The 24,275-nt window shown below is 38.7% G+C and overlaps 1 protein-coding gene across 1 annotated transcript; it reads right to left on the reverse strand.

The window, feature by feature from the left end:
* Positions 1-13,136: 13,136 nt before the first annotated feature.
* Positions 13,137-13,934, reverse strand: LOC107919148 (uncharacterized mitochondrial protein AtMg00810-like). Its single transcript, XM_016848671.1, has one exon. It carries the CDS (start codon positions 13,932-13,934, stop codon positions 13,137-13,139), a length of 798 nt encoding a protein of 265 aa, XP_016704160.1.
* Positions 13,935-24,275: the final 10,341 nt, after the last annotated feature.

The following is a 24,275-nucleotide window of genomic DNA, read 5'->3' on the forward strand; positions in this document are numbered from 1 at the left end:
GTCGCATATGTATATAAATATAAAATAAGAGTAAAAAAAATAAAAGCAAAATGAACAAGAACTTAAAACAAAAGTCGAATACTTTGAAGTTTTTTTTCTCTGTTTTATTTTCAAAATACAATCGATCCCCCCTTTTTGACTCAACCACGCTGAACGGAGGGGAAGGCTCCGACGACGCGGCGACGGGGCCGGATCTGGTGAGAATCCCTCCTCTTTCCTTTTATTTGCGTTTTTTGTGTATCTTTGTTTAATTAGATTTGTATAAAAAATAAAAGAAATATTAAAGAAGCAAGAAAACGAAAAACGAAAATAAAGAGAATAAAATCGGAGATCAACCTTCGGTGTGTTTTTTCTGTTTGATTTCTTGAAAATTATGCGTGTGATACAATTTTTAGATCTCTTCCCTCTTTTTTTTTTCTTTTTTTTAGTGCCATCTCTTCCCTCTCTTTTATTTCCATATTCGTGTTTTTTTTTCAAAAAATCCGGGATTTCAGGCTTTATAACCGAAATACAATAGATGTGCTATTGTCTATTTCCTTGTTTTCTTGCTTCTTTTCTGCCCCTTTTTATTTTTTTCTTCTTTTGGCTTTTGCAGGTCTAAGTGGAGCATGTGTGCTGGTGGCAGACAATAGGGGTGGCACTAGGTGGCTAAAGTTTTTTTTTTTGTGCGTTCGGGTTGGGCTAGTGTAATGGGATTAGGTTGGACCAAAATTGGGTTTGGGCTTGTAACTGGGTAATGGGCTAGGTTTAATTTGGGTTTGGTTTTATTGGGCCCCGGGCAAAATTTGGGCCTTACAGCTGCCCTTCTTTGCTCATTGTCGTGTAACGAGAATGGAGTAAAGATTATAAAAAGGACCAAATTTTCCAGGTCTGGCTAAATCTCAAAATCTTGCTCCTCATCTTCCCTAAAGGTATTCTGATGTCTTCAGGAGCGTCAAATTTGCTATCTTCAACTTGCTTCTTGAAAACTCAGGAACACCGATCTGTTATCTTCGATCTGCTCTTCGCCGCTACAGATACGCCAAATATGCTATCTTCGATCTGCTCTCTGCAGCTACAGAGACGCCAAATTTGTTATCTTCGATCTACTTTCCGCCGCTACAGAGATGCCAAATCTTTTATCTTCGATCTACTCTCCGCCACTACAGAGACGCTAAATCTGTTATCTTCGATCTGCTTCCGTCGCTACAGAGACGCGGAATCTGCAATCTTCGATCTGCTCTCAGCCACTACAGAGACGCCAAATCTGTTATCTTCGATCTGCTCTCAGCCGCTACAGAGACGCCAAATCTGTTATCCTTGATCTGCTCTCCGCCGCTACAAAGACGCCAAATCTATTATCTTCGATCTACTCTCCGCCGCTACAAAGAGGCCAAATCTGTTATCTTCAATCTGTTCTCCGCCGCTACAGAGACGCCAAATCTATTATCTTCGATCTGCTCTCTGCCGCTACAGAGATGCCAAATCATCTTCGATCTGCTCTTCGCCGCTACAGAGATGCCAAATCTGTTATCTTCGATCTGCTCTCCGCCTCTACAGAGACGCCAAATCTGTTATCTTCGATCTGCTCTCCGCCGCTACAAAGATGCCAAATCTGTTATCTTCGATCTGCTTTCCGCCGCTACAGAAACGCCAAATCTGTTATCTTCGATCTGCTCTCCGCCGCTACAGAGATGCCAAATCTATTATCTTCGATCTGCTCTCCGTCGCTACAGAGATGCCAAATCTGTTATCTTCGATCTGCTCTCCGCCGCTACAGAGATGCTAAATCATCTTCGATCTACTCTCCGCCGCTACAAAGATGCCAAATCTGTTATCTTCGATCTGCTCTCTGCCGCTACAAAGACGCCAATTCTATTATCTTCGATCTACTCTCCGTCGCTACAGAGACGCCAAATCTGTTATCTTCGATCTGCTCTCCGCCGCTACAGAGACGCTAAATATGTTATCTTCGATCTGCTCTCCGCCGTTACAGAGACGCCAAATCTGTTATCTTCGATCTGCTCTCTGCCATTACAGAGATGCCAAATCATCTTCGATCTGCTCTCCGCCGCTACAGAGATGCTAAATCATCTTCGATCTACTCTCCGCCGCTACAAAGATGCCAAATCTGTTATCTTCGATCTGCTCTCTGCCGCTACAAAGACGCCAATTCTATTATCTTCGATCTACTCTCCGTCGCTACAGAGACGCCAAATCTGTTATCTTCGATCTGCTCTCCGCCGCTACAGAGACGCTAAATATATTATCTTCGATCTGCTCTCCGCCGCTACAGAGACGCCAAATCTGTTATCTTCGATCTGCTCTCTGCCGCTACAGAGATGGCAAATCTGTTATATTTGATCTGCTCTCTGCCGCTACAGAGATGTCAAATCTGTTATCTTCGATCTGCTCTCCGCCGCTACAGAGATGCCAAATCATCTTCCATCTGCTCTCCGCTGCTACAGAAATGCCAAATCATCTTCAATCTACTCTCCGCTGCTACAGAAATACCAAATCTGTTATCTTCGATCTGCTCTCCGCCGCTACAGAGACGCCAAATCTGTTATCTTCGATCTGCTCTATGCCGCTACAGAGACGCCAAATCTGTTATCTTCGATCTGCTCTCTGCCGCTATAGATACGCCAAATCATCTTGGATTTGCTTCAACGTAAACACGTGAAAGCCAAATCAGCTATGTCTTCGATCTGCTCCCCGCCTGATGTAGAAATGCCAAATCATCTTGGATATCTTCAGCTTGTTGCCCCACTGCTTAAGGGGTTAAGACTTGTGAATTCACTGATTCTACTATACTGTCCTCTGAGGAACATGATCTATAAAATCAGTTTCATGTATCCATGCTTATGCCAAATAATTAGGATGCTATGATTGAAATGAATCAAATGCTCCTAACTAAATGTGATGTTTTATGTCAAATAATTAGGATGTTATGAAATGAATCAAATGTTACTAACTAAATGAATGGTTATGAATGTAGAAATGTTATGAGAGTGATTCCTTTTTAAACGCTTAAAGTATCATTGCTCATAGTTCATACGGGTTCCCTCATTGATGTACTATCGCGTCTTCTTGCTTAGCTGTTATCTCTGATAGAAAATTTGAAGAAATAGTCATAATTTGGACTACTCGTTTCCTAGTATTTTCCACTTTTGAGTCTGGTTAGTTCTGACTAGTGGCCCTGTTTCAGGTCCTTATACTATTTAGAGACTTTCCAGAGTAATATGCGTAACTTCTTTTGTGTGAATATGATAAGTTCAAAAATCATGATTTCAACAAAAATGCTCGAAAGAGATTATCATAATGGACAAATGGAATTTTATTAAGTAAAATTTGATGTGAATATATAGGATAACAAATCTGATAAGGTGCAAAAAAAGGTGCCCCTGATATCGCAACACGAGCTTCACTATTCTAATTTTTCGAAGACTCTTTCGAGCTAAATGTGTGTTCAAGAGATCCCCGTATTTTGTTGATGCCCCAAGATATACTGTTCTTCCTCTTTGAGGACAAGATTACCACATGGCCCACATTTAAAAATTTAGCTGTCTGATTTTGGGTTTTCAACTCAAAAATCCCTTTGGTCTCAAAGTGCCCTTTTGCGGGTTTTCACTTTGGCCTTTCCATCTTTTTTTTGGGGTCTCAAAGCGCCCTTTGCGGGTTTTCACCTCGGCCTTTCCTTTTTTAGGTAAACTACTTCTTGACGGCATCCGAATTTACGGGATGGAGCAGGTTTTTACCATTCATCTCGAATAGAATTAATGCTCCTCCGGAGAAAGCTTTCTTCACACGTAAGGCCCCTCCCAATTAGGCATCCATTTTCTTCGAAAATCTTTCTGTATAGGAAGAATCTTTTTCAAAACCAGGTCTCCCTCGTGGAATTCTCTAGGGAGAACCTTTTTGTCATAAGACCGCATCATTCGTTTTTGGTACATCTGACCATGACGGATAGCTCTTAGCCTCTTTTCCTCAATCAAGTTCAATTGATCGTATCGAGACTGGATCCATTCTGCTTCGTCCAAATTTAACTCTGACAGCACTCGAAGGGATGGGATCTCGACTTCGATTGGCAAAACTGCTTCCATTCCATAAACTAAAGAGAAAGGTGTTGCCCCAGTTGAGGTTCTGACTGATGTTCGATAAGCAAAGAGGGCAAATGGTAACTTCTCATGCCAATCTTTGTAGGTCTCAGTCATCTTCCCCATAATCTTCTTAATGTTTTTATTGGCCGCTTCCACTGCCCCATTCATTTTCGGGCGATACGGTGACGAATTGTGGTGTTTGATCTTTAAATTGACTGCAAACTTCCACTATCATACTATTGTTCAAGTTTAAGGCATTGTCAGATATAATCCTCTCTGGCATTCCGTATCGACATATGATCTCCTTTTTCAGAAATTTGCTCACTGTCAACTTTTTCACGTTGGCATATGAAGTGGCTTCTACCCATTTGGTGAAGTACTCAATAACCACAAAGATGAACCGATGCCTATTGGAAGCCTTAGGTGATATCGGTCCAATCACGTCCATACCCCACATAGAGAAAGGCCATGGGGAGACCATGACATGCAGCGGTGAAGGAGGCACATGAATTTTGTCTCCGTAGATTTGGCATTTATGACACCTTTTGGCGTAATTGATACAGTCTCCTTCCATAGTGGACCAATAATACCCGAATCTCATAATTTGCCTGGCCATTGTAAAGCCATTAGTGTGTGTCCCGCAAATGCCTTCATGGACTTCTTCCAAGATTCTCTTAGCCTCTATAGCATCTACGCATCTTAATAGCACTTGATCCTTTCTTCTTTTGTATAGGATCTCTCCATCTAAGACGTAGTGGATAGCCAATCTTCTCAGCGTCCTTTTGTCATTCTCGTATGCCTGGTCCGGGTACTCACGATTCTTCACGTATTGTAATATATTGTGATACCAATGGTGATCATCTTTTTCCTCATCCTTCTCAATACTGTAACAGTGGGCCGGAGTTTCATAAATGCTCATCCGGATGGGTTTGACATCTTCTTGTTTGTTCACCTTGATCATGGAAGCTAAGGTGGCCAAAGCATCGGCCATCTGATTTTCATCTCGTGGAAGGTAACAGAAGGTAATGTCATCAAACTCTTTGACCAATTCAAGGACCAGTTTTCGATAGTCGATCAACTTGGGGTCTCTGGTCTCCCATTCTCTCTTGAGTTGATAAATCACTAGCGCAGAATCCCCATACACCTCTAGCACTTTAATCTTGCGTTCTATGGCTGCACAGATACTCATGATGCACGCTTCGTATTCCGCCATGTTATTCGTACAATCAAAATCCAATTTACTAGTGAATGGATAATTATTTCCTCTTGGGGATACCAAGACTTCCCCGATTCCATTACCCAAAGTATTTGATGCCCCATCAAAGTTTAGTTTCCAAGGAAGCTCTTCCGGGTCATCTTCTTCAGTGGTAGCGAAACACATTAGGTCTTCATTCGGGAAGTCAAAGTTCAAAGGCTCGTAGCCTTCCAAGGCTCTACTGGCCAGAAAATCTGCTATTGCACTTCCTTTTACTGCTTTCTGGTTCACATAGACTATGTCAAATTCAGAAAGTAGAATTTGCCATCGGGCCATCCTTTCATTCAAAGCTGTTGAATACATCATATACTTCAAGGGGTCCAATTTTGAGATAAGCCAAGAGGTGTGATATAACATATACTGCCTCAATCTTCGGGTTGTCTAAATTAGGGCATAACACAACTTCTGTATCGGCGGGTACCTTGCCTCACATTCCGTGAACTTTTTACTGAGATAGTAAATAACTTTTTCTTTCCTCCCCGACTCGTCATGCTGACCCAATACGCATCCCATGGAGTTCTCGAATACTGCTAAATACAGTATCAACGGCTTATCGGAGTTAGGTGGCATCAGCATCGGGGCGTTGGATAAATACTGTTTGACCTTGTCGAAAGCCCTTTGGCATTCTTCATCCCATTCACTTGGGTTATGTTTCTTGAGGAGGCGAAAGACAGGGTCATATTTCTCGGTTAGTTGTGAAATGAACTGAGCAATGTAATTTAATCTTCCTAGAAAGCCTCGAACTTCTTTCTGAGTGTGCGGCAGGGATAGCTCTTGTATGGCTTTAACTTTGTCTGGATCAATCTCGATCCATTTCTCACTAACCATGAATCCGAGCAACTTTTTAGATTTGGCTCCAAAGGTACATTTGGCGGGGTTGAGTTTTAGCTGAAACTTCCTCAACCTCAAGAACAATTTTCCCAAGACTTGTATGTGCTCCTTCTCTGTTCGAGACTTAGCTATCATGTCATCCACATAGACCTCGATTTCTTTATGCATCATGTTATGAAAAAGGGTTACCATGGCTTTTTGATAAGTTGCCCCTACATTCTTCAGTCCAAACAGCATCACCTTGTAACAAAACGTGCCCCACATGGTTACAAATATGGTTTTATCCATATCTTTAGGATGCATCTTGATGTGGTTATATCTTGAAAAACCGTCCATGAATGAAAACAGTGAGTGTCCCGCCGTGTTGTCCACTAGGGTGTCAATATGAGGTAGTGGGAAATTGTCTTTTGGGCTAGCTTTATTCAAATCTCTGTAGTCCACACACATTCGCACTTTTCCATCTTTCTTAGAGACAGGGACGATGTTGGCTACCCAATTTGAGTATTTTACCACCTTCAGGAATCCAGCGTCAAACTGCTTTTGAACTTCTTCCTTTATTTTTAGCAAGACGTCGGGCCCCATTCTTCGAATTTTTTGCTGAATAGGCTTACACTCTTCTTTTATGGGGAGTCGGTGCACCACGATGTCAGTGTCCAATCCGGGCATATCTTGGTATGACCATGCGAAGACATCTTTGAATTCTTAAAGTAATTCAAAGAGGTCTCGCTTCATCTCCGCAGTAATACATGTTCCGATCTTCACCTCTCACAATTTTGACTGATTCTTTGTGAGGTAGGATTTGTTTCTCATCTTGTTCTACCATCCTCAACAAATCAGGAGATAGGTTACAGCCTTGGTCATCATCAAAATCCTGAGAATCATCCATACACACATCTTGCTCAAAAGGAAATTCTGAGTCACTAGTAGTGTCACTCGTATCATTAATATCTGGGGACCTGTTATGAGGACGAAGGCAGATACAAAGAATCAAAAAAATTCGAAACATTTATTTGCGTGATATGATTGTGAATGACGAATGAAAGAATATTTAGAAGAATGTTTCAAGAATAAAAGAATTCGAAAGTAATCATTTGTATGGTTATGAATGGAATTGAAAGGACGAGATAACATTTGCTCAAAAATGATAATAACCGTGCATTTTATTGAAATGTCATTTTTAAACATCAGCCTATTTCACAAAAGATTCTTATTACTCCTAGTCCTAGAGAAATAAGTGTGTTTTGAATATTACTCTAGATTAGCTCTAAAAATACAGGGATCTCTTCCACAGTCCCATTGTTCAAAACAGTCCCAAATATGCAAAAGTTTGGAGACTTTTATTCCTCAGTTCCCTTTTTGGATATATCATTCAAATTCCTCGATATTCCTTTTAGGCTTTTGACTTGTTCAAGGCATTGCAACTCTTTGCTCATTGTCGTGTAACGTAAAGATGCCTAGTCATTTGACTTTTGTCAGTTTCCAAGTTAACTGAGATAATTTTACCTAATTAGGGTCCTTTTAGGGAAAGTCTAATGCAAAATAATGCAATGCAATGCAAATGCATGAAATGAATGCAAAAGAAAGGAAGGCGTTGATTCTGAATTCAATTCTATTAGAACAATTTTTCTAGAAGATAGATTTCTTTACATGAAAATAGATTACATATGTGGTATTGCCCTTCATAGTCCAAGTAAACGCTGATCTTTTCTTCATGGTCGAACCCTATAAATTCTCCAGAAGATGTCTTTCCTAGCTCCTTACTGCTTAATCTGAGCCTCGATCTCTTGCTCGCTTATCTCCATGATACTCATCAAAAAGTGCCGGCTCTTGGATAATCTTTGTTGGCAATTAAACCAAGTCATGTATTCCTTCGTGGACTTTCGGCTTTCTCTCGCATGCCTTTGTTGGCTTGAATCTCTGGAAATTACATCATGTATTCCTCCGTGAACTACCAGTTTTCTCTCATCGTGTTTACTTGGACTATATTCAGGCGACCGCACTATAATCCACTTTATGAAGAAATTTGTTTCCTTATGACAAACTATTCTATTTAGGAATCGAATTTCGAATCAACACATTCTTTTCTTTGATGTAATGTAATGCAAATGCATGAATGCAAAAAGAAAGGAAGGCATTGATTCTGAATTCAATTTCATTAGAACAACTTTTCTAGAAAACAAATTCCTTTACATAAAACGGACTACATATACGGCCTTTCTCTCATATTCCAAGTGAAGACACCTATCTTCCTCTTCATATCCAGATCTTATGGTCGAGTTTGTCGAATTCTCCAAGAGATGTCTATATTAACTCCTTTTTTGCTTGATCCAGGCTGCGACTCGTTGCTCACTAATTTCTGTGATACTTGTCAGCTCCTTTAAGAAAGTCAAGACGTGACGGCTCTCGAATAATCTTTGTCAGTTTTTGTCCTCAGGCAATGAAGCAAAGTCTTGTATTTCTTCACGGACTATCAGCCTTCTTTCATGTGTTCACTTGGACCATATTTAGACAACTGTATTATAATCCACTTTATCGAAAAATTCGTTTTCTTATGACAAACTTTCTATTTAGCAATCAAATATGAATCAACACCTCCTTTCTATAATGATGTAATGCAATGCAGTTATAAACAAAAAAAACACGTTAGTACAGGATAAATAAATAATAAATAAAGCAATTCGGATGACCACTAGGGGTTCGGAGTGGCTCTACCTAGGGTAAGCTCCTAGTTCTCTCTACATGTGGCTCGGTTCTAGAGTAAGGGCACCTGAACCAGCAAATTCCTCGATCCTCACCCATTATAGGCTCATACAGACCCAGTTCAGTTCAGGGGAATACATTTTCCTATGCCCATGCGGAGGTGAAAACCTCACGAAGACATAAGTACAGATGTATTCCGGAAGCGATCCCCTAGCCCATGCGGAGGTGAAAACCTCACGAAAGCATAGTTTCTCACTCCCACTTAAAAGGTGTGACCACAACGGTCATGCAATGCAATGCAAAAGTATTCTATAGGACTTGAACCAAAAAAAATGAAGTAAAAGGATCATCTGTTAAAAACCAAATTTTAAATTTTTGACAAAAGGACAAAAAATAATCAATTTTGCGGATTGACTCTCTTATTGTCCCCAGTGGAGTCGCCAAGCTGTCGAATCCATTTTTTTATTTCTTCGATTTAAAAATGATGGATCGACCTTTTGGAAAGCGAAAATGGAGTCGCCACCAATCTTTTCTTGTTTAGGTGTGATCGGATCACCTAGAAATTTAGGTTGTTTTAATAAAACATTTTGGTTTACTAAAACAATGATTTTGGTCTACGAAAATATGAAAAAATAGGCTCGGGAGTCAGTTACGTACGAGAAAGGATTAGCACCCTCATTACGCCCAAAATTGGTACCAAATCGATTAAATACTGTCCTTTTGTCTAAAATTAAAAATGTTTTTAAAATGTGGTTCTTGTTAATAACATTTGAATAACCCGAGTCCATTGCCAAAAATCTTCTTGTTTCGACGTTCGAAAATTTGTAATTCGAAAATAACAAAAGGATGCCCAACTATTTGGTCCAACGAAAAATCGATACCCAGCACAGTAGGGAACGATTGCTTGAATTTCCAAACATTGACCATTGCCTCACCTTGGAAGATACGAGTGAAATTCTGAAGAGATATTCGATTATTTTGAGCAAATAGGAAATTGTAACCCAACACGATAGGGTACTATTTCCCGAACTGCTAAATACCGAACATTTCCTTTATAAGTTTTTTTTTTTAGAAAACATGAATGAAATTCTAAAGAGACATTCGATTATTTTGAGCAAACGAGAAATTGCAACCCAACACGTTAGGGCACGATTCCATGAATTGCTAAATATCGAACATCTCTTTCGTTTTAATGAAATTTTTTAAAAGACATGAGTGGAACACCGAAGGAATATTCAATTGTTTCGAACAAACGGGAAATTGCAACCCAGCACGATAGGGCACGATCCCCGAATTGCCAAACACCTAATATTGCCTTTATTTGCGAAAAATCTTATTTCGAGGTAACAAATAAATGAATAAAACGAATAAAAAGACAATATCGAATAAGCTAGGAAATATTCGAGATTAAAAAGAACTAGTAATAAATAAACAATCATTATGTAAGACTAAAGAATGATAGTACAGTGAAGATAATAATAATATTAACAGTAATAATACAAGTAATAATTTTGGAATGATGTGTGAAATTATATATATGTATGTGAACATATAGATAAGTAAACAATATATATAGTGACTGAAGAGTAAAAGGTAAAATAAGTGTATTTAAAGAGTAATGGGTAAAAATATAATAATAATATAATAGTAGTAATAACGTAATAGTATTAGAAATATACGATATATAATATTGAAGTTAAATATATAATATATACATGTTAGAAATAATCATAATATTAAAAACAACTATTAATAATACTACATAAATAGATATATAGTAGTATTATATACATGATATAGTTAAAAAATATATAAACGTAAGATAATATGGGAAATAAAAAATATATAAACGATATAGTATTAGGGTATATACAAAACAATAAAAATACAATATTAAAAGATATATATATAAAATGTATACATAATATAATATTAAAATATTTACATGGTATATACATAATAATGTAAAAAATAAACTATTAGTAATATTATATAAATATGTACATATAATAGTAATAATAATATAAAGGTATTTCATATAAACAGATATGCACGTGAAAAAAGAAAAGAAAAAATAATAATCACAAAAGTATGAAATCAAAATAATATGTAGAAACATGTTTATTCTAAAAAGAATAACTGAAACTTAATTGAGAGAAGTAACAAAATCCAAGAGATAACTTACAAGTAAAACAAATTATTGAAACAGAATTTTGGGCTAAAATTAATTGCGTATAAATGTCCGAGGTCTAAAATTGAAAATGCCCAAAATCTTAAAATACCGCGTAAAGGGGGCAAATTGCAATAGCACACAGACTGCAGGGCCAATTTAAAATAATATAAAAAAACTTAAATATGGCCCGATTGAAGGCTAGCACAAAGGAGGGGACCAATTGCGCAAATTACCCAATTAAAGGTAACATGCGCATGGTCCCAAGCAAAAAAGCTGATCCCACTCCCCCATGCTACTTTGTTTTATTATTAATTAATCCCACTCCCCCATGCCACTTTTTTTTATTATTAATTAAAACCATATTTTATTTCTCTTTTATAATATAAAAAAACCTTTTTTTTTAAAAACAAAAAAAAGCTAAAACACCACCCTGCCATCCTACATTCATTTTTCAAAATAGAGAGAAGGCTCTCAACTCTCTAAACATCCGGCCAAGGTCCGGTCACCAGACCACCGTAGCGGCCGTTAGTCGACGGCGACGGCGTCGCCGTCCACGGTGGCCGTAGAATGCGGAAAGGCCAATTTTTTACCCCTTTTCAGATGGATTTGAGGATTAAGCCCTCCTAGCCCAAAGATATTTTTAAAAAAAACTTTGTCCTCTCCTTAGAACGGTTGTAACATCGGGGAGGAGCTCTTCCGACAACGAGAAGGCCAAACGACTTCGATGAGTCTTTTTCTTTTTTTTCCTTTGTCGCATATGTATATAAATATAAAATAAGAGTAAAAAAATAAAAGCAAAATGAACAAGAACTTAAAACAAAAGTCGAAAACTTTGAAGTTTTTTTTCTCTGTTTTTTTTTTCAAAAGAAAATGCCCCCTATTTACAAAGTTTTTTTTCAAAATACAATCGATCCCCCCTTTTTGACTCAACCATGCTGAACGGAGGGGAGGGCTCCGACGACGCGGCGACGGGGCCGGATCTGGTGAGAATCCCTCCTCTTTCCTTTTATTTGCGTTTTTTTGTGTATCTTTGTTTAATTAGATTTGTATAAAAAATAAAAGAAATATTAAAGAAGCAAGAAAACGAAAAACGAAAATAAAGAGAATAAAATCGGAGATCAACCTTCGGTGTGTTTTTTCTATTTGATTCCTTGAAAAATATGCGTGTGATACAATTTTTGGATCTCCTCCCTCTTTTTTTTTAGTACCATCTCTTCCCTCTCTTTTATTTCCATATTCGTGTTTTTTTTCAAAAAATCTGGGATTTCTGGCTTTATAACCGAAATACAATGGATTTGCTATTGTCAATTTCCTTGTTTTCTTGCTTCTTTTCTGCCCCTTTTTGTTTTTTTTCTTCTTTTGGCTTTTGCAGCTGTAAGTGGAGCAGGTGTGCTGGTCGCAGACAGTAGGGGTGGCACTAGGTGGCTAAAGTTTTTTTTTGTGTGTTCGGGTTGGGCTAGTGTAATGGGATTAGGTTGGGCCAAAATTGGGTTTGGGCTTGTAACTGGGTAATGGGCTAGGTTTAATTTGGGTTTGGTTTTATTGCGCTCCGGGCAAATTTTGGGCCTTACAAGGTATATCAAGATTTTGATTAAGGATATTGATACAAGATTTGAGTTTTGAGCATAGAGGTGATTCACATAATAATTATGCTAAGAGCTAGCTATAAATTGTTGAATTCTAATAGAAAAGGAGAACCTAATATCTTTTTTACTGAATAAAAACTTGCCCTCATTATCAACGTACTCTTTTGGAATTTACATAGAAGAACAAAATAATTTGCTGTAACAATTTTCCAATTTTTAGGAGACTAACAACCTCTAAAGACTAGGACTCTTACTCAAGAAAATAACCAATAAATCAGGATAATTATTTCATACTAATTTGACTAAATCTCCTAACTAAGATAATAGAAATGCAATCTAATTAACACTCTCCCTTAAACTGATTTCTGCTGAAAACAATTTAGGATTTATTTGTTTTGACAAATCCTTTATCAATACCTTGAGAAGAACAAACTCCAAGCATCCTTCTTGGTTTTTCAAATGCTAGTTGTTTAAGTGGTTTGGTCAGAATATCAGCAATTTGTTCATTGCTCTTACAGAACTACAACTCTATCTTCTTTTCCCTGCATAAATGCCTGAAAAAAATGAAAATGAACATTAATATGCATCACTGGATTTCTTGACAGCTTGATAGTTGACATATTATCACAGTTTATGATTGTTGGATCTTTTTGCTCATTTTTAAGTATTTTGAACATATTTCTAAGCCACAATGTTTGACTTGCACTTGAAGTTGCTGCCACAAATTCAACCTCAGTTGTGGAAAGTGTAACTATTTGCTGCTTCTTTGACAACCATGATATTACACTTGAATTAAACATGAACACATAACCGGAAGTGCTTTTACGATCATCAATGTCCCCTGCATAATTACTATAAGTATACCCAACAAAATTAACATCAATATCCTTTTTGTAAAACACACCATAATCAACTATACCTTTCACATATCTCAAAACTCTTTTAGCTGCATTAAGATGCATTTCAGTCGACTTTTCCTTATATCTACTAATTAAACTCACAACATACAAGATGTCAGGACTGGTAGATGTCAAATACACGAGGCTGCCAACTATTTCCTTAAAATAAATGTTGTCTACTTCTCTTTCTTCATCATCTTTATGCAGCTTCAAACTAGGTTCAGTTGGTGTAGAAAATGACTTGCAATCTGTCATTTTGAACCTTGCAAGAATCTCATGAGCATATTTATTTTGATAAATAAATTTACCAGCATCAGATTGAATGACTTCTGATACCAGAAAATATCGCATTATTCCTAGATCGATCATATCAGACTCTTTCATCATAAATAGCTTAAACTTATTAGTCATCTCAACATTATTACCAGTAAATATCAAGTCATCAACATAAAGACAAACAATATGAATTTTACCTCCATCAAACTTGACATAAAGGCTATGCTCAAAAGGACATTTCTCAAATCCCAACTTTGCAAAATGAGAATCTATGCGACTATACCAGGCCTTTGGTGTTTGGTTTAGTCCATAGAGAGTTTTTTATTGTTGATAAACCTTCTTTTCTAACCCTTTCTTCTCATAATTAGGTGGTTGATTAACAAATACTTTTTCTTGTAAGTGTCCATGCAAGAATTTTGACTTAACATCTAATTGAAGAATCATCCGTAAGTGTTGTGCTATAAGTGATGTTGTAGGCCAATTTTAACCCATTTACATCAAAACCCAATTTAACCTTACCTAACCCACCAAAATTAAACCCAAAATCTTAACTATCCAAAGCCCAATTTACATCAAAACCCCAATAGCCCAAACCCTAAGCCCAAATCAAAATAAAAAAAACCTAGCCCACAACCTAAACTTTTCTCAACTAAATTCTAGCCTTTGCCACCACCAACTCCACTAGCCACACTTGCTCCACCACCTACTCCACTAGCCACACTTGCTCCACCATCTACTCCATTAGCCACACTTGCTTCACCACCACTTGTACCTACAAATGAAGACATAAACAATAAAAAATATTTGGTAAATGGCTATATAAGCCTTCTCATATTTTGTATTTAGGAGAGGAAGAAGTTTTGGGGGAGAAAGTTATTGTAAAGGATTTTTGAGAGGTTTTTTGAGAGTAATCAAGGAGAAGAGTTATTGTAAATGCTAGTTTTTGGAGAGGCTAGTTTTTTTTGGAGATTAATCAAATATCAAAGCAAAAGAGGTTTCTTGGTCTATTCTCGTTTTAAGTTCTTTGTTTGCTTATTGTTTTCCTTTCAGTTTTATTTTGTTTCTTTTATACGAAAGTAAAAATAAAAGGAGGAAGCTTTCCCATTTTTACCGAAAAAGTTTTTTTGAGGTCCGGCTACTGTGTACAGTGGCACTGATAGTGGCCGGCGGCAATCCGGTGACCGGACGGTGGCTGGCCTTGTGGCCGAAAATCACCCACTCTCTCCCTCTTTTTTTTGTTATTATTATATTTTTTAATATTATATTATATATATTCTTTTAATATATTAGGTATATTCTAAATTCTATATTACGTATATATATTATACTATTTTATGTATATATCTTTAATACTATATTATTTATATTTTTTTTTCTACATATTATCTTATGTATATATTTTAATTATATTATGTATGTATTTTTTTACACTATATTATGTACATATTTTTTTATATCTATTTCATACATATGTATATATTATATATATCTTAACATTACTAGTTATATTTTCACAATTTTATGTATATACTTCAAACACTATATATAGTATATTTCTAACACTATTACTATTTATAAATATATATATATTTTTCGTACATATTCTTAATATCTTTATTATGTATATATTCGTTGTTTTTATTCCACATTGGATACTATTATTACGTTTAATATATCGCATGCATTGTTATTGTTTTAATATTGTTGTCATATTTAGTATTTGTTTCAATGTATTTCCAACTCGTTTATTTTTGTCTCCCGCATATTTTATATCTTTCTGTTGTTCATTACTTTAAAGATTTTTATTCATGTTTTTACTAATTTCAATAAATAAGGCAATGTTTCGCATTTTGGAACATCGAAGAATTGTGCCCTAACTTACGGGGTTTCGGTTCTCTTGTTGGTTCTAAATAGCTAAATATCCTTTTGAGTTTTGAAATGCACGGATTTTCAATTTAAATTAAAAGACGACCTTGTGCTCGGGAATTCATGGTATTGTGTCCTAACTTACGGGATGTGATACTCCGATATCTCGAGATAAGGAAATCTTTAAACAAATCGATTTAAGCTAATTCAAGAATTTTAAAATCAGTATTAATAGAAAAGATCGTATTTCAAGTCCCTTCCTAATTTTTAATTTTCGACATTAAGACACTAACTAATCAATTCGGTACCAATTTTTTGGGCGTGTTGAGGGTGCTAATCCTTCCTCGCACGTAACCGACTCCCGAACTCGTTCTCTCAAGTTTCGTAGAACAAAGGCCCTGTTTTAGTAAACTAAAATTGATTTATTAAAACAAAGGTGATCCGATCACACCTGATAAAAGATTGGTGGCGATTCCCGTTTTAATTTTTACTTTCAAACAAAGTCGATCACCGTTTTCAAAAGAATAGTTTCGACAGCTTGACGACTCCGCTGGGGAATTTGAGAGTCGAGCCTTAAATTGATTATTTTTTTTGTCTTTTTTCAAAAATCGAAAATCGATTTTAAATTTACTGCATTACATGTTGTCTGTTATTTTTGCAACTCTTTTCATAATATGCTTGCTTTAAGTGGTTTAATTCTTTGAGGTATCTTTGCATATCGCATCGCATTATTGGTCAATTTCACCCTCTTAAGTGGAAGTGAAAAACTACTCCTTCGTGAGGTTTTCACCTCCGTATAGGATAGTGGATCGCTTTCAGGATACATCCGTACCTACGTCTTCGTGGGGTTTTCACCTCCGTATAGCCGTAGGGAAATGTATTCCCCTGAATCAAACTCGGTCTGTATGAACCTATAATGGGTGAGGATCAAGGAATCTGCTGGTTCAAGTACCTTTACTGTAGAACCAAACTACATGTAATGAGCCCTAGGAGCCTACCCTAGGTAGAACCATACCAAACCCTAGTTGTTACCTGATTAGGTGCTTATTTACTCACTATTTGCTTTGAATTCTATTCTTTGTATATAATACTAACTTGTTGTATTTTGATCATTTTCGTATGACATTTCATCATAAAAGGGTGTTGATTTACGTTCGGTTACTAATTAGAAGAGTTTAGCATGGAAAACGGATTTCTTGATAGAATGGAGGATAATGCGGCTGTCCGAGTTTGGTCTGAGAGAATGCAACAGGAGAAAAGAGATAGTTTGACCGAGGGATATGAATCGGAGTTGTGGGATTTCACTCGCATCAGTGTGACTCAGAACGACCTGCAAGAGTTAAGGGATATATGGAATAGTTGGAATGGCAAAGTCAAACAACTCTTTTACTGTAACTACGGCGACCTACCCTATTTGCTCGATGTAAAGGAGGACAAGTACTTGTTCCGGGCCCTCACGCAATTTTGGAACCCCGCTTACAGTTGCTTCACTTTCAGAGGAGTAAATTTAGTACCTACGGTGGAGGAATACATGGCGTTACTTAATTGCTCGAAGATTCAGGCTGATAGGACCTATTCAAGACCTGTTAATGTCCCTCCCTTTTTGAAGAAATTGATGAATATCACGGGGATGAGCGAGCAATGGGTTGCGGCCCGCATCAAGCAAAAAGGGGATAGTAAATGTATTCCTTGGAGGAATTTGAGGGATTTTATTCTTGCGCACCCGGATTCAAAGAAAAGGGTTGATGTTTTTGCCTTAAGTCTCTACGGTTTGATCGTCTTTCCTAAAGCACTTGGACACATAGATGAAGCAGTCTCAGAATTATTCGATCGACTTGATAAAGGTACCACACCCGTCCCGACAATCCTAGCAGAAACTTTCCAATCCTTGAATACATGCCGGAGAGCGGGCGAGGGAAGATTTATTGGTTGCGCACAGCTTCTTTTGGCTTGGTTCCACAGTCATTTTTGGAAGGTGGAGAAGGTCTCCTATCGGGTATTCTCTAAGGATTATTCCCCATTAAGAGAATTAGTGGCCACATCGAGGCGGGACGACATCTCCAAAAAGAGGTGGATAACTGTTCTCCAAAATTTACGGACCGAAGACGTTGAATGGAGGGCTCCATGGTTGATTCCTGACTAGATCTTATATAGGTGCGGTGATTTTGACTGGGTCCCTTTGGCTGGAATATGAGGAGCCATTGGATACGCTCCACTGATGGTGTTAAGGCAGTATCGATCAAGGAAGTTTATACTGGTGACACAAGGGTTGGCATAATGTGAGTTCCCCTATAAAGACAACAATTATGAAAAGAGGGTTCGCGAGATATCAGATGCATGGAACCAAATTCGAAGAATGAAAGGATTCACTGCAGGCCCGATGACGACCCGCGAGTATGAATGGTGGTGGGGTAGGAGAGTCAATGACATCATCCCTAGGCAGAATCAAGGGAACACACAACCGACAGAGGAGCATTTATGGGTCATCCCATCCGAGATAGAGATCATCAAGCAAGATTGTGAGAAAAAAAACTCGGAGTTAGGGAAGAAGATAGAGCAGCTAGAAGAAGATAAAAATAAGTTGGGGTTAGACGTCGATATCCACAAGCTAGAGGCCGAGAAGTTAAGGAAAGGGAAGAACAAGGCCGAGGAAGATTTAGATAGTCTGAAAACCGATTACAAGAAGCTTCGTATAACGATAAAAACTGCCGGATTAGGTAAAACGTCTGAGCAATGGCGTCAAGAGATTAAAGAGGAAAAGACTAGAGCCGACCATTGGGAGAAAAGATTTCAAGATGCCCGAGTACGAGAGGACACTCTGAAGAAGAGTTTGTTAGAAACCCAAAAGGAAAAGGAGAAGTTACGAGCTCGGGTGGCTGAATTGGAAAGATTACTTCAGCAACATTGTAGCCATAGTTCGATAATTAAGCTAAAGGCCAGTCTGAGTAGGATCGAAGAGTTGAAAGGGAAAATAGAAGAACTCGAGACCGCACTGCGAGATAGCAAAATTTGAATGGAACTTCTTGAGACAAACAACGACCATTACAGAGAACAGCTTCACCACTCTCAAAACAAGATTAGAGATAGAGACTATGTCATGGACGAAGCTATAGCTCAGGTTCGGGAGGTAGCTGATCACTTGCAAACCTTGGCAGTTCAGGCTGATATATTGAGCTTAAAGTACGAGTCAGAATCAGACCGAGGCCAAAGCTTACCTTGGCTTCTTAGGAAAGTTAAGACTTTGGGCATTAGGGCGAAGTCGTATATGTAACCATCCGTTCTATGTAAAGAAATTTTTCTTCTAGTGAAGTTCTTCTAATGAAATTAGAATTGGAATCAACGCCTCTTTTTGCATCCATTCATCCATTCATTGCATATACATATCCCATAATCATTCGCTAAGGTTAGAATCATATAATTCGCAGTTGCAACACTTCAAATCTGGAACCACGCCATTCGTATAAAACGCGTCGACAAGCTAGAGCAATGGAGGCTGAGTTCAATGAAAGAATCGAAAGGATGGAAAGAGTCCAGAAGGAATTACAAGAACAACTGGCTAAGTCACAGTAAGAAACGAAGGATTTGATAGTAAGATCTCGAGAGGAATCACTTGAACAAAAGGATCAAATGGCTAGAATGATGGAGATGATATCAGTTTTGGTCAAAAGAAAAGGACCCATGCAGAACCCCGACAGTATGGAACCTTAATCAAGAATTAATCATGACCAGGATCCACTCTATCCCCCAGGATTCACTCCACCACATGCCCACGTAGCACAAAGAGGGTATACTCAAGGGGAATCCACAGGCTTGGAACAACGACCTATGCCATTTGCTCATCTAGGGCAAGGAACATTTATGTCAAATCCCAGAGCAACCCCTGCCAATCCTGTAGTTCCAGATTTAGATGATCCAGTCGAAATAGCCAAGTTGAAAATAGGTGATCACGAGGCTCAAGAGAAGTATAGGAATTTGGAAGAAAGACTCAAGGCAATAGAAGGCACTGAAGTCTTCTCGATACTAGGTGCTAAAAAACTCAGTTTGGTACCTGACCTAATCCTGCCTCTGAAGTTCAAGGTGCCTGATTTCGAAAAGTACGATGGGACAAGATGTCCAAAAGCACATCTTGTCATGTTTTGCCGAAAAATGACCAGTTACGTGATCAAAGATAAGCTACTTGTACATTATTTTCAAGACAGTCTAGTAGGATCGGCTCTTCGGTGGTACAACTAGCTCAGTAAGGAAAGGATCCGATGTTGGAAAGACTTGGCGTCGGCATTCTGTAAGCAGTACAAGCATGTATCAGATATGGTGCCTGATCGGATGACTTTACAAATGATGGAGAAAAAGCCGTCAGAAACTTTTAGACAGTACGCGCAGAGATGGAGGGACGTCTCAGCCCAAGTGGAACCCCCACTAACGAAAATGGAGATAACCTTCCTTTTTATCAACACCTTAAAGACTCCATTTTATGACAAACTAGTGGGAAGCACCATGAAGGACTTCGCGGATATTGTAATATCCGGTGAGCTTATAGAGAATTCTGTCAAGAGCGGTAGAATAGAAGGTCAAGAAAGTTCAAGAAGGGTAGCACCCATGAAGAAGAAAGAACCAGAAGCCCACATGGTGGGAATGGGAAGTCGTTATGCCCCTAATCCATATCCAAACCAACCCTGACCTTGAAGTTATCCACCTCCAAATTTTTATTATCCCCCTCAAACCCCTTACTACCAAGCACCACCTTCTTCCTACCCCGTGTACGCCACGAACAACCAAAGACCCGTCACCACATTCCCACAAAACACGGTACCCGCTCAAAGCCAGCCCAGAAATGAACCAAGACCAGCAAGGCCTAATCCCGAGAGACCGCAATTTACTCATATCCCTGTGTTGTATGGGGAATTGTACCCAAAACTTCTGGAGAAACAGCTGATTTCTCCCCATTATATGGCACCCCTTAAACCTCCATACCTAAAGTGGTACGATCCAAACGCTAGTTGTGCATACCACGTGGGGAACCAGGGGCATTCCACGGAGAATTGCCTAGCCTTTAAGAGGAGAATTCAAGGACTCATTGACGCGGGTATCATACGGTTCGATAGTGCCAGTAACGTAACTGGGAACCCGTTCCCTAACCATGCTGAAGGGAATGTGAGCACAGTAGGGAAAGAGGACGAATGGAAAGTCAGAAGATTTGTTTCGAAAATAAGGACGCCTCTGTAGAAAATCTGGGAGGTACTGGTTAAGAAAGGATTGCTTTGTCACCCCGATAGAATTCTCGGAGAAGAAGGTCAAAGTTTTTACAATTTCCATGGAATTGTAGGACACGACATTCAGTCGTGTGAGGAATTTAAAAGGTTGCTTCAAGACCGGATGGATAATAAGGAGATTAAGGTCCTTAACAAGAGGGAAGAGACCAACGAAAGAGCAGTATGCACCTCTGACAACCAGTCATCAGGTCTCCTTTATAGCACGGATCGACCGTTAATAATTTATTATGACGCGACGAAAGAGCCGGTGAAACCAAAAATGATAATCGAAGTACTGTCTCCTTTCCCGTACAAGGACGACAAAGCCGTACCATGGAAATATGACATCAATATCGTCACACTAGAAGATGAAAAGCTCAAAGCCATAACTAGAGATGTTGGAGAGGTAGGTCATTTTACCCGAAGTGGAAGATGTTATTCTAAAGAGGTCGAACCAGGGAAGAAGAATAGTGACTGGAAGCAAAAAGGGAAAGCAGTGATGCATGAGGCCGAAGTCGAGCAAGAAATTCCACTCGTGCAAGAAACTAAAAAGCCTGTGGATGAGGAGGAAGCACAGGAGTTCTTGAAACTTATCAAACACAGTGAATACAATATGGTGGAACAATTGAATAAGTAACCAGCACGAATCTCGGTTTTATCTCTGCTGCTAAATTCGGAGCGACACTGGAACGCTTTGCTGAAGGTGTTGAATTAAGCTTACGTGGCAAACAATATATCCGTGGAGAAGCTGGACAGATGGGTGAACAACTTGAATGCGGATAATTTCATTTCTTTTAGTGATGACGAAATACCACCTAATGGTAGAGGCTTCGTGAATGCACTACATGTTACGACGCGTTGCAAGGGCTACATAATACTGAATGTGCTTATCGATAATGGCTTGACACTCAATGTCATGCCTTTGGCCACGCTTTCCAGAATTCCTATAGATCTGTCCTATTTAAGGCCCTGTCATTCCACGGTAAGGGCATTCAATGGGACAAGGAGTGAAGTTATGGAAAAGATTGATATCCCTTTAGAAGTGGGCCCTTATATTTACAATGTCGATTACCAAGTCATGGACATCACACCCTCGTATGACTACCTTTTGAGAAGGCCCTGGATCCATTCTGCTGGAGCAGTTCCATCTTCTCTCCATCAGAAAGTAAAGTTCATCATGGATGGTTGTTTGGTCACTGTCGAGGGAGAAGAAAACATTATCGCATCTATATCTGCTGATGCGCCATATCTTGAAGTAAGCAAAGACGTAGTGGAATGTTCCTTCCGATCCCTTGAATTTGTCAATGCCACTTTTGTCGCTGAGGCAAATAGAATTTGAGTGCCAAAACTGTCGAGAAATACCAGAATGAGTGTCAAGTAGACTGTAGGAAGGGGAGCTCGAGCGAGAAGAGGTTTAGGGAGATATCTGCAAGGAATAGTCAAGGCTCTAAAGCCAGTACACCACAAGGCTCGATACGGTTTAGGGTTCCAGTCAGACAAGCGTCAAAGAAGAAAGCAGTGGAAGAAAGATCAGGAAAGAAGGATCGCGAGAACATTAGGCCGAGAACCAGAATGGGAGCCCATGGAATTTCCTTATTTGTCAAGAACATTTACGTCTGCGGGAATGATATACCCAGGGCAGTATTGTGCACAAAGCACAAAGTTAATGATCGAAGAGGGTTTTCAGAATATCAGTATAAATGTTATTGACAAATGAGCTGACGCGAGTAAAGACGTCTCAAAGATACGGCCTTGTCCCCCGGGTTTCATGTTGAACAATTGGACTGCCGAGGATCTTCTTGTAGTTTATAAGTCTTCAGAGTAATGCTCAAACGTTAACATGCTATTGTGTCCTTAGATATAATAGAATTATTTTGTAAGAGTTTGCATTCGCTCTTTATCATTCAAATGAATATCAATGAAGATGCATTTTGTCATGATCTTTCGCATTATCACTAATTTCATAATCATTTTCTCATTTCATAGCCTGTCCTCACATTTGCCTCATGCCATGCCATAACATTTCGTTTGTTGGTTCCAATACTTGGATGCCCCTCTATAGTCTCCTTTTTCATTCAACTTTCAGGTGCTCAGATGTCAACAGCATGAACAAACCCATTACGAGTCCTGAAATCGATTTTGAGAAGGCTATTTGCTTAGGAGAATTCGAAGCCGAAGAAAATGCTGAAGACTATATCTCGTCTCCTGACTTGCTAAGAATGGTAGAACAAGAGGATAAACAGATTTTGCCTCATCAAGAATCTGTTGAAATAATAAATTTAGGAACTGAAGAGATGAAGCAAGAAGTGAAGATTGGGACCTCTATTTCAGGGGGCACCAAGCATAATTTGATTGCTTTGTTCCACGAGTATAAAGATGTATTCGCATGGTCATATCAAGAAATTCCAGGATTGGATGAAGATGTAGTGGTTCATAAGCTCCCGTTAAAACCAGAATACAAACCCATTCAGCAAAAGCTAAGACGGATGAGACCTGAGATGCTGTTGAAGATAAAAGAAGAGGTCAAAAGTAATTTGATGCGGGTTTCTTACAAGCTTCCAAATATCCAGAATGGGTGGCTAACATAGTCCCGGTGCCAAAGAAAGATGGCAAAGTACGAATGTGCATGGATTATCGTGACCTAAATCGAGCAAGTTCTAAAGATAATTTTCCCTTACCGCACATTGATACGTTGGTAGATAACACAGTAAAACATTCATTGTTTTCTTTCATGGATGGATTCTCGGGGTATAATCAGATCAAAATGGCCCCTATGGATATGGAGAAAACTACATTCGTAGCAATGTAGGGAACATTCTGTTACAAGGTGATGCCATTTGGGCTAAAAAATGATGGGGCAACATATCAGAGGGCTATGGTGACGTTATTCCATGACATGATACATAAAGAAATAGAGGTCTATGTCGACGATATGATTGCTAAATCCCGAGGGGAAGAAGAGCATGTAGTGAACCTGAAGAAGTTGTTCGACAGACTGAGAAAGTTCCAACTAAAGCTCAATCCGGCCAAATGTACGTTTGAGGCTACCTCAGGAAAATTGTTTGGCTTCATTGTCAACGAGAGAGGCGTTGAAGTTGATCCAGATAAAATAAAAGCCATTCAAGAGTTACCACCTCCGCGCGTGCAAATGGAAGTCAGAGGAATTTTAGGGAGATTAAACTACATCACCCGATTTATCGCACAACTTACCAACCAATATGACCCAATCTTTCGACTCCTTCGAAAACGTAATCCCGAAGAATGGAACTAGGAGTGCCAAGTGGCTTTTAACAAGATGAAATAGTATTTGTCTAGTTCTCCAGTGCAAGTACCACCAATGTCGGGAAGACCATTGATATTG

This window comes from Gossypium hirsutum, chromosome A04, assembly GCF_007990345.1.
Source record: "Gossypium hirsutum isolate 1008001.06 chromosome A04, Gossypium_hirsutum_v2.1, whole genome shotgun sequence".
NCBI lineage: Eukaryota > Viridiplantae > Streptophyta > Magnoliopsida > Malvales > Malvaceae > Gossypium > Gossypium hirsutum.